Consider the following 11,397-nt stretch of genomic DNA (forward strand, 5'->3'; position numbering starts at 1 on the left):
TTACCATATGCACCAATACATACAAGATTAATGTGAAAGTTATGACGCAGGTTCGTCAACCAATACAGTGATGACAGTTTCAAATATCAATATTATTTCCTGACTCAAACACGAGATCGCGTTCCCACAAAAACGTGTCATCACCAAAAAACTGCAAGCACGCGCATGGACACCTACTGTCACGTGTTGCACGATACAAAACAACTCAGCTACCCACGCAGTCAGCTACAGGGTGCGTGTAACTAGCACGGAAGGTGACCAAAAACGTTGAATTAATGCGCAAAACACGCGGAAATCCTCACAACATGTGGCAAATAACGCAAATGCCTTATCAATTCTTCTTGTGGAAAATGAGTTTTTACTTTAAACATAACCTTCTTTCATAGAATCAGCTGATTACATAAAATAAATAATAATAATAAAAATAATAACTTAACTTGCTCCATTTGGCCGATTTTGATCGTGTCTTTCGATGTTTTCCCTTTAATAGCCAATATGAACTTCACCTTATTCATTTGGACTAATCAGAGTATTGAAATGCGTTTTTCAATTAAATTTCTTTAATTCTGTTCTTCCCGTAGGAAATAACATACACTGCAATCGCACGTCATCACGACCCTTTATCGTCATTATAGGACCGCAAGTGAGCTCCATTTTCAAGGTTTTTTTTTAACGAGCAGTAGCACTAATAAATTTGTTGTAACATCTCATATTTGAAGCAATATATTGGTTAGCTGTGACAAATATTGCTTTATTTCGATGCAGAATTTAGACCATGTCTTCTTAATGCACAGCAGGTGGTGTGGTTCGCATGATTGCAATATATGCCTGATATACAGCTAAAACCCCACACATTTCCTGTGCTGCCTTACACTATCAGCAATGATGGAATTAATTGATATTTAAGGATTTATCGGTGATTGCTTTTGCACGTAATCGCATCGAAAAGTAGAGCATCTCATATTTTATCCAAACAGGTAAAACCCCACGCAAATGAAGCACAATGACCATCTGCACGTGCCTCCTTTTTATCTTGACAAAATGCAAGACGAATGATGTTCAGAATTATCTCATTGCTGGCGTGCCAAATATAAAACTCTCTGTTTACAATAACCATAGTGAGAAATGTAAGATACATGAAATATTGACTGTGAAAAATAATAATCAATATAATTATATATACTGGATGTTTTGTTTCCTTCTCTAAAAATAAAAAAAATTAGACGAAAAAATGTTGTACTGAGTGAGCCAGAGTGAAAAATGCTGATTGTCATTTTTAAACCACAACTTTGAAGCGTGCCGGAATTGTCAAACCAAGAAAAACCCGAAGAGCCACGATACCAACCCAGAACTGATTTAATCTTTTTAAATAAGAGCTATCACTTTTGAGAGGAGATTAAGAATGGAAACAAAACGTGCAATTGCCCTACAGGGAGAACATCTAACACATTCATGGGGAAATTGGTTCCGACTCAGATAAAACACCAAAGGAATATGTGTCACAGCAGTAAGACTGGGATTCCATGCCTAGATCGATCTAACTGGATCGACCCATCTCCAAGGGGTTTCTCGCTAAATTGCTTTAAGTGTAAACGGCTCATATGTGTGGCACGCTTACTGAAACTGCTTAACGATAGTTTTAAGTTAACTACCCCCTAACAGCTTCAGTGGGCGCTCGACACATAGTGAGAACCCCCTTGGAGATAGATCGATCCAAAGTTACTACCTATTCTCTGGGAATGGTCTCTCAAACATAGAAACAACTAAAATATGTCAAATGAGAATATCTATCGAATTCCTGGCAAGATTATCTGACTCAGATGGAGTACTAAAGGCATACGTGGCATAACAGATAAATATAGACTCAATTAAAAAGTTAAAACTAGTCCGAGAAATGGCTAAAATGAGAATAGCTATCGAATTCCTGAAGATTATCTGACTCCGATAGAGCACTAAAAGCATACATTGCATAACAGATAAACTTGGAATCATCTTAACTGTGCCAAAACTAATCAACACTCGGTTAAAAACTACATTGTTGCCAAGTTGCACATATATTTTCATTCTGATTTTACTGACAAGAATTAACCCTAACTGTTACAAGACTGAAACCACTATAGATGGGAGAGATAAGATTTGGCAGTTTGTGCACTGGTTGATTATGACGAACCAATTTCCTGAGGCGGAGACATGGACTGGAAATAATACACTGCCGTGCAGAAAATGACAGATCTAGATGAACTGATTAAAATTTGTGACCACAACTTATTCCGGGGCTTTAATGACATTTCATGATCACCTGTGCCAATATGAGAAACCGAATTTTATGTCACGGAATGAAAGGAAATGTGCCTGTAACGCTTTACCGCAATTTAACAACAGTGGCGGGAACCTTAATGCACAGACACACATATTAATGGTGGAATTTAATTTGACAGTATGCCAAAATGAAAAAAAAAGATATGGCTAGATATGTGAAGAGTTTGATCTTTTTTGATCGTGAGGTCTTCTTATTCACACACACACAGACACACACATATGCATGCGTGCACTCAACTCACACATACACATGCACAGGCACACGTACACACACACACACACACACACACACATGCACATCATACAGGATTGACGTAAGAGAACCACTGCACATAGAAACCAAAATCCAATTTCTCCAATCAAGCACAATTAAAGGCCTGCAGAATCGTATAATTTGCGGGAATTAAATTATTCTAAGCCATGCCAAGTTAACCAATCTCCCCGGTGTATGGGCATGTGTAGTATCTAGCCGTACGTCAGTCTTGTCTGTATTCCACATGAACATTGAACATATCCATATAGAATCACGTTCTTATGCACGAGTGGGGTGGGGACGGGTGTGTGTTAGGGGTGGTGGTGGTGGGGGGGGGGGCAAAATATTATCAGCAAAAGCTGTGGCAGTCTTTCTCTCCCCCTCCCCTCCCCACTTATTACTCGCGTCTTTATCTAGGAAGCCTGGGCCCGTGGATTCCAATGACATGTGCACTGAGCCATATTTAAAAAAAATATTATTTTTTTAAAATAAACAGATATTTTTGTGTTTCAAGTCTCATCTATTTCTCAAATCGTTGAAAAATGTTCATTTTTAGGGTGTCATTCCCTTGTCTTCCAGCCTGCAATTTGAAAAGAAGAAAATGGAACTCCAATAAAAAATATTAACGCAGGGGTTACACAGAACACGAGGCCTACTTGTGTTTCTGTTACTATATTTAATGTGCCTAATCCGTTCAAACACCACCTGGCTGTGATCTCTAAGTACAGTCTACATATGTACCTGATATAGCACTGTGTTAATAGCACACAGGTGGATGCTTCGATCTCTTAAGGTCGGACTGCAGGTTGGAGATTTTATCCTAAATTAAAGGTCTAAGTTTTTTTATTCCTGTTGCATTCATTTAATGTATCTTCAAAACATCTAATTATGCTTGAACCACAGCTCCAACTTCATCGAGTGACGTAATATTGGGAATTTTTGGGACAAAAACATCATTTTTGGGACAAAAACATCATCTTCACCCCGGCATCCCTTGATTTATGGAGGCAAGGAATTGAGTTGGGTTTAACATAAATGATTTGGGCCAAAGGTAACCAAATAACTCACACGAAGTACCTTCTCTCTGCTCTGATCATCTTGATCTTTTCGTAACAAGGTATATTTACTTTCTCAGCCGGCATTTCACCTTTTTTTTCTGAGGTATCCCAGAAACAGACAGGCAATGGTATCTTTCATCCAAGACGAGGTATTTAATACAGAAAATGTCTATTGTAACCTGGTAACCGATGCAAAGAACATGTGTTAACTACTTTTTATATATATATATATATATATATATATATATATATATATATATATATATATATATATATATATATATACCCGTCCCGCTGTTTGTGGCAAAGCTATGTCAGAGCACCTGGCGCTAAAAAGCCAGCAAATACCTTACAAGATTTCAGGGAGGTTAGTTATGATACTGGCTACCGTGTGTTTATAATGAGAGGTCGTTCTACTTAATATCATCATCTGGAGAAACGGCTTGAGATAACGCAAGTTATTTCAGTGGGATAATACCAAGCGATTAATATGCGAAACAGATTGGCAGGGAAAGGATTAGAAAAGAAAAAAAAACAATAAAAACTAAGAAGTTACACATCAAAAACAGATTGGTATTTAGGAAAGGATTCAAGTAAAAAAGATTGAAACCCCGTTAGAGGTACATGTACCAAGGCGTTGAAGACTAATATAAGATTCTGTGAGAGATAAGAAAAGGCTTCAGGGAATAAAAACGAGGAAAAAAACTCGGTTAGGAAATACATTGCCATCCGACCAGGCCAGGCGAAGACAAAAAAATAGGTTGCAGGAGGCGGTTGGAATAGGAAGCTTTCCTGGCTGACACGTATCCGGTACAAGGCACGTGGACAACCCAACAGCGACCCGAGGCAAAATGGTAAGTCTAGGGCATAGTTGGATTAGCAGGAAACCCGGAGTTTTAGAAGAAAAGGATAGGTAATAAGAAAATGAACGGTGACCGCCTTGATGCTGCCCTATCCTGACACGAATAATCAAGCACCCAATTATGCTCGTTTCTTCCCACCACCCTCCCACACCTACGCCCTGCCCTGAACATGGATGGTACAACTTGAAATATTGATTAACTTGGCATGGGCTTTTTTATCCGTACGTAAGGAAGGAACCGTCCTAAAGAAACTATTATCTAAATCATAGATGACAGCATTGGTTACCATGACAACATTGGTTACCCAAGCCTCGGCCAGACGTGTACATGTTGAATGCATTACCTCCTTGAGTTTTATATTTTCAATCTTAATTTCTAAAAAGTGTTCAAGTCAAGAGCGCAACTACAGTTTTAACCAAAACCTTCAAAAGGGAGTGGATCTTTATTGCGGTGAATGTCTCAATTTCAGTGTCATGCAGGGAGCCTTGTCTGAGGCACACTAAAAATTCAAGATCTCAACCCCAGTGCCATATATTTGGGAAGAAATCCATGACACTGTAGTTTCTGTGTCCACGTAATATTTTGAGTGCACCTCCTATTAATAGTCTTTAAACCACCGACCACACGCACGCACGCACGCACACACACACACACACACACACACACACACGCACGCACACATGCACACACAGGGAGCTTCCGTTAACTGCTTTAAAGCCCCATGAAATAAAAACCCAAGCAATTATTCTTCGGTACCAACTTATGGCATGTTTATTGAAAAAGCTCTTGTTTTATTCAGTATTTATCAACTGTCTTTTATTTGATTTAGACCAATTGTGTCATATTATATGAACGATGAATCTTTAAAGTAAAACTAACTGAAAAGGTTACTGAAAGCAACGAGTCCTGGAAATGAAGGAAATTCTAAGTAATTAATCAGAATTTCCATGGAAGCAACTTGTTCTCAGCTGCCTAATAACTACCGGTAGTATGCTTTTCAATTGCAACCACCAAGGTGACAACCGCATATTACACATCCCACTGGAGCATGATTTCGGCTCATATAGCGGCCCCCGGGCTGTGTCTATACCTCTCAGGCGTACATATAGATTCACTCAGAGCGCATTCACAACAGCGGTCTAACAGATCCGCGGATCAAATATGACCGACCCACTCCAATGCTTGTTGCCTTATCCCCGCGGGGTATCTATTCAGAGTCTGATCGGGATTTATGCAACAAGCTTTTTAGTGGGTCGCCGAATTTGTTATGCGAATATGTTGGTCCGCTGTTCTGAATGTGCTCTCGGATTGAATTTGCCTCAAGACAAACCCCTCTGATATATTCCCCACGGCAAGTCCCTGGTCGCTCTAGAGCCAGTGAACTGATTCTTTAGCTCTCAGCGTCCCTGGCGTCACTCAGCTATCATATTAACCGCCCATTACAATAACTCCGTGAGGTCTGCTGCTTGGGTAATCAGATTCAATCTCAATTACTGCTAATACAGCGTGCTGATGGAGGCCGTTTGACAATATTGGGTTTGAGCTGCATTTTGGTCAGTTAAAGAGCAATAATCGTTTCTGGTGTTAAATTGGCGTGAAGGTGGTAAAACGTCGTCACCCGCCCACCAAATCGATATGTTGTTTAATTGTTTTAAAGTCATGGTATTGCCTTCTACTGCGTTTATCTCTCTCTCTCTCTCTCTCTCTCTCTCTCTCTCTCTCACATACACACACACACACACACACACACATTTATATAGCGCCCAATACGCAAACCTCGACTTTGAGCAACATCTCCAATGCACACGCAGTAACAATATTTTTGGGTTCTGCTGCTGGAAAGTGCCAGCTACCGTGAAAGTTATATTGTTTCATTCGATAATCAATTTGCAGCGACACCTTGGACCGACAGCAACGTAGTCTATCATACATGTAATTTTGGACGAGTTGGAGGATTAAAAAACGGTTACATAGAGTAACGTACGCGGCCTTCCGTCCGCAGTAAATACATCGCAACAATTAAATGAATGATACATAACAACAGGTGCGAAAGAATAAGGCCACGTCTATAGGTTTTCCCAGGCCTATTACAACAGTGTGTTTTTAATACCGTTGCATAGACTGAGTAGCATACATAGTTACACAATGTCAGGGGAAATATTTCCCAGTAACGAATGCTGTGAGTTTACGATACGCTTAATTGTTCATTAGTTCGGTATATAAATAAACGTGTGCCGAAACGTTGGTGTAGGCACGTCATTGTAAGATAAAAATGGCCTTGATTCAATTACGACTCTTAAATAAGGTTTCCTATTTTGTTTTGTAATGAGTACAATTAATTCCCGCAGCCGATGTTTGTCTGCTCGGTCTGCTCGTTGCCCACGCTTGCCGCTAAATCTAATTTCCAGAACCGCATTTGTTGTTAAATAAATGCTGATGACGGTACGGTCTGGGATGAAATGGTTATTATTTTCTTCGCCCAGTGAGTGACGTCCTTCATTACAACAGAGAGTGGCCCAATCTCGATTCTTTACTTCTTAATTGTTAAGGCTGGTTAGATACATTGCAGAAAGATTACGCCAGTTGTCATTGAAAGGCACGCTCTATATTACTTGGTATTGATAAGTAAGCGAAACGGGGTTATACATCTATCTCCTTACTTTTTAAGCGAACCATATACAGGAATTTTAGTTCAAATACCTTTAACGAATTTGTAGCATTTATAAAGGATGTACATGTAGCATAATACTTTTATGGATATCAAGCCATGTTAGAAAACTTGGGCAAATTATCGGAAACATATAGACGTTTTCTAAGAGAAATTGAAAGTGAATTTAACCTACCATAAACGTATACAATTGTTTACAGAAAATAAAACACGAAGCACAGTGTATATACAGTGTACATGCTATGCAGGAAAAGACATCCCAAAGCTTTCTGCATCAGGCAAACAAATCCACGTAGCGCGCTGCTCGTTGGCAACGCTGTAGCCAGGTTTGAAGAAGCTCCAGGTGGCCTTATCCGATGAAAGGGCCAACGGGATTCCCCCTTGGGCTAGCCTAAGGGCTCATTCCCACTGAAACTATCAGTCTACGTAAAACGATCCAACTCCGCGGGGACTATCGCTGAATGCAATCAAATTAAAAGATAAACAAGTTTCCTCTTGTTTCCAACGTTCCCGTATTACTACTACCTTTTCTGTGGGAGGAAGCATATTATTCTCTTAATCTGATTGAATTAATCGAGAGTCCCTACGGAGTTGGATTGATCTACACAGACCCATAGTTTCATTGGGAATGAGCCCCTAGCCGTGACACAGATCAGGGAGATGCCAGACCAAGTAAGCGTTTTCCATGTCTCATGGTAGTTGTGCAGAGCTTTGACAGAATGATATAAATGAAGATCTTTTTGATATCTGTAAAAGTATAAAATTTCCGCTTTATTTGATGGGGTTTTATTCGTAAGCCAGCTAGGATGCAAAGGCTCCCAACTCCCAACTTTCAATCTTGTTTATGTTCAATGGTAATATACTGTATTCCAATTGCACAAGAGAGAATGTAATTCAGTTAGGAATCTATCTAATCGAACAGGAGAGATGTCGATGACCTTCTCTTTGACCTTTTCTTATCGCGTCAACATCAATCAGATTTCTGATACACTTGCAACTGGGTTTGTACTCATTTTACTGTAAGAAAAATGTACCCTTTTGACGGGACTCCTAAATAATGAATTAGAATACAGAAAGGAATTGTAATTAAGTCCCTTATAACTGAGCTTTTTTCGTGTGATGATTCGTAGATCGTGTTTGCTTCTGCTTTTATCTGTTGCTGATAGTATTTGTTTTAGATAGACTGCTAAATTGCCTTCTTTGACAATGTGTAAATTTGTTATATGCATGGATTGGAATAGTCTAAACCCCAACACCCTCAACTGTGGTATCTCCGCTCCTCGATGTTCCATATGGTTATGCAGACAAGAGTCCTATCTACCGTGAATTGGACTCAGAAGTGCAAAATGGGTAAAACTACCAACTACCAAGGTGACTTCTCCCTCTTTCACATTTAACTCAAACAGTCAAGATGTGTTTGAAGAGATAAACAAACATATATTTACATAAATACACTTAGGTAGTTTCTTGAGATCTGCTTACAATCTGGTTAAAACGTTGGTAATATATCGATCGGCAGTTATCTTGGTGGAATGGGCTGGTTTGATTGGTTCTTGAAGGAGGTTCGACACGTCATAGAGGCCTACATTTGGTTAAAATGGCTGTCTCCGTTTCTTTATGTGAAATACTGATATCAGTATCAATGCAATAAAAGTAAACGCATTTAAAGCACAAATGACCTTTACTGTTGCTTTATTCACCTCCACACATACTTCGATCTGCACAGAGAATGGCCGAGCGTTTTAATTAAAATTGTCAATGTTGCGGCTTTGTAAATGGTATGAGATAAGGACCTGTTTCCGACGTAACTTAGTATAATATATTATCATGAAAATCATTTAAATCTCAGTCGACGGCAAGGGCAAAAAATACAACCTTGTGCCTACGTTTGGGCTTTTCAAAATATTAGTCTACATATATTCGTTTTTGAGATATACGTAAGCTCATAATGGCGATGGCTCTGTAAAGAAAGACATTTTATAGCCTCCTAACCAATGGAGTCGACAGTAAGCCTTTCAAGAATATTCCTTAACACCAGATTGTAGTACAAGTTGTTTTAATCGATAGGTGTTAAGACGATGTTGATGGCTGTTCAGGTGAGGAAGATTCGTCTGTATCAATATTACAATTTTCATCCCAAACAGCTGTTGTCGTGCTATCAATTCGTCTTAGAAAAATTGTCCCCGCTTTTTATTTATTTATTTATTTTTGATGCATCAGCATGATGTCATACTATGACGATGTTTATTCTGCATTATCAAAGCCGATAATGAACAAATCAGAACGTACCGAAATCAGTTGCGTACGTCAAAGCAACAAATTAGATCCAGTAAACACTTTAGCAACAGATTCACTCTTATATCATCAATTATTATCTTATATCATCAAGGCCAATATGAGTTTATCATTGTCCATTTTTTACAAGCCGACGTAAAGTAGACGTTCATTAGAATTTTGTGGAGTGGTTTGGTTAAGGTGCAAGTAAATCTTCTGTTTCTTATTTCAGTCCTGCTTGATTGATTCAAGGTAGATATACAGTATTTTGCTCGTGTAATACGAACCGATTCAAATACATGTTCCATGCTGACAAATGACTCCTTCTCTTGTTTCGACCGTGATTAAACTGTTTGAAGACGAATGACAAATATAGTTGATATAAATGGAGTGTTTCAAGATTAACACTAATCACTTCTAAGTCAAGAATCAGTACCTGACATACAAAGCGAACCACCTACGCCAGAAGAGATCAATTTTGTCGTACCGTTGAATGAAGAGAAAAGGGCATAATAATCAAGTGTCAAAGAGGTCTCCGCAGCCTTCTTTTTCAAAATAACAAATGCTCTAGAACATACGACTGATTAGTTTGTAATTTCTTTGACACGGTTCTCAGAGGGTCAGTTATTAATATCAAAATTGTAGAATGCCTGCTTTGGGCACGCGAGGCTGACTGATTTAGACGGTTATATATAGGAATGTACATCGAATAATATCTTACAGGAATTAGTTGAGAAAAAAAAGAGAGTTTTTTTTTCAGATCAACCTTGGCATAAATAATCAACCTGTAGTCTTTTTATCGTCTCGACATATCTGCACAACAAGTTGCATTCATCCCACGAACTCTGCATGGTTATAAGCGTAGACAACTGCTCGCATCGTCTGCTTCATTTCGGACAGGAGTTTTTCTTTTTCATTTTTATATTTACCGTTTGCTGTAAAGGCCAGTTTTGCTTTAGATCATGTCTTCCATACATAAAAACGGAATTTTCATAGGCTTTATTTCAGAATATTTCGGTAAGACCTGCTATAAGTCAAGAAAACATTGCCAAGAACGTTGAAATAGGCTAAACAAAAGCCTTCAAAAGTCTAATTATACTTTCAAAAGAAGCTTGGCACCTGCGTACTTATATGACCTGTCCTTTCCAAGTATGCGTTGGCGTTTACATGAACTTTGAATGTCACCGGTACAAGAGATCTTTATTTGACAACTGATGCAAAGTAGGCCTACATTTCATTCACACTGTGGGAGTTTGCCAATTAAAATCTAAATATATACTCTTTTGTGGTTTACCATTTTGAAGCAAAGGGAAATGTTAATAAAAAGAATGCATTGGTGAAAAGTAGATAGATAGTGCCTCGTTGACTGAATTATGTGTTTTTGAATGTCTGTTCATTTGCCTGCGCATATTTTTTTGTGTATTTCAATGCGAGTCATACTTTCCAAGTATGTGCAAACACCAAAAACTTGATTATATATATATATATATATATATATATATATATATATATATATATATATATATATATATATATATATATATATATCCGGGTATGGTGTGCGTGACTATAGAGGGACAACTAATCCAGGTGTAACGAGAATGTAAGTTTTAGGAATGGAAGTCCGCGGGCTCCCATATGATTAGTATATTGATTAGCTGGGGTTAGTATATGGGAGGAATGTCACCCTAAGAAAGTAATGGGAAACGGACTACGGTTCCTAGCGGACTTCCCTTCCTGTTACACGTCTTTTGCTTTTATGGCAGTCACCTCTCTGTTATTTATTTCAGTCTCTTTACGTCAATTTACGTTTTTTATCATCATCATTTCCCGTGCTTTTCACCTGCTTGCTTGTTCGATGAAGTTACAATTGTTCAATATCATATATAGCATATTAAGGGAAGAGAGATGAGACAGTGGACTTTATGCAACTGACGTTGCCACCCTCAGTTTTGGCTTTTA

The 11,397-nt window shown here is 38.6% G+C and overlaps 1 protein-coding gene across 1 annotated transcript in view; it reads left to right on the forward strand.

The window, feature by feature from the left end:
• The first annotated feature begins 3,960 nt into the window (after positions 1-3,960).
• Positions 3,961-11,397, forward strand: part of LOC106167995 (uncharacterized) — a 38,723-nt gene continuing 31,286 nt past the window's right edge. Inside the window, exon 1 of the mRNA XM_087012021.1 lies at positions 3,961-4,484. Within this exon, the coding sequence (XP_086868147.1) occupies positions 4,482-4,484 (3 nt within the window). The 5' untranslated portion in view covers positions 3,961-4,481. The remainder of the gene's footprint in view (positions 4,485-11,397) is intronic.

Source organism: Lingula anatina, chromosome 4, assembly GCF_051362555.1.
Source record: "Lingula anatina isolate TDL-2025a chromosome 4, LinAna3.0, whole genome shotgun sequence".
NCBI classification, from domain to species: domain Eukaryota; kingdom Metazoa; phylum Brachiopoda; class Lingulata; order Lingulida; family Lingulidae; genus Lingula; species Lingula anatina.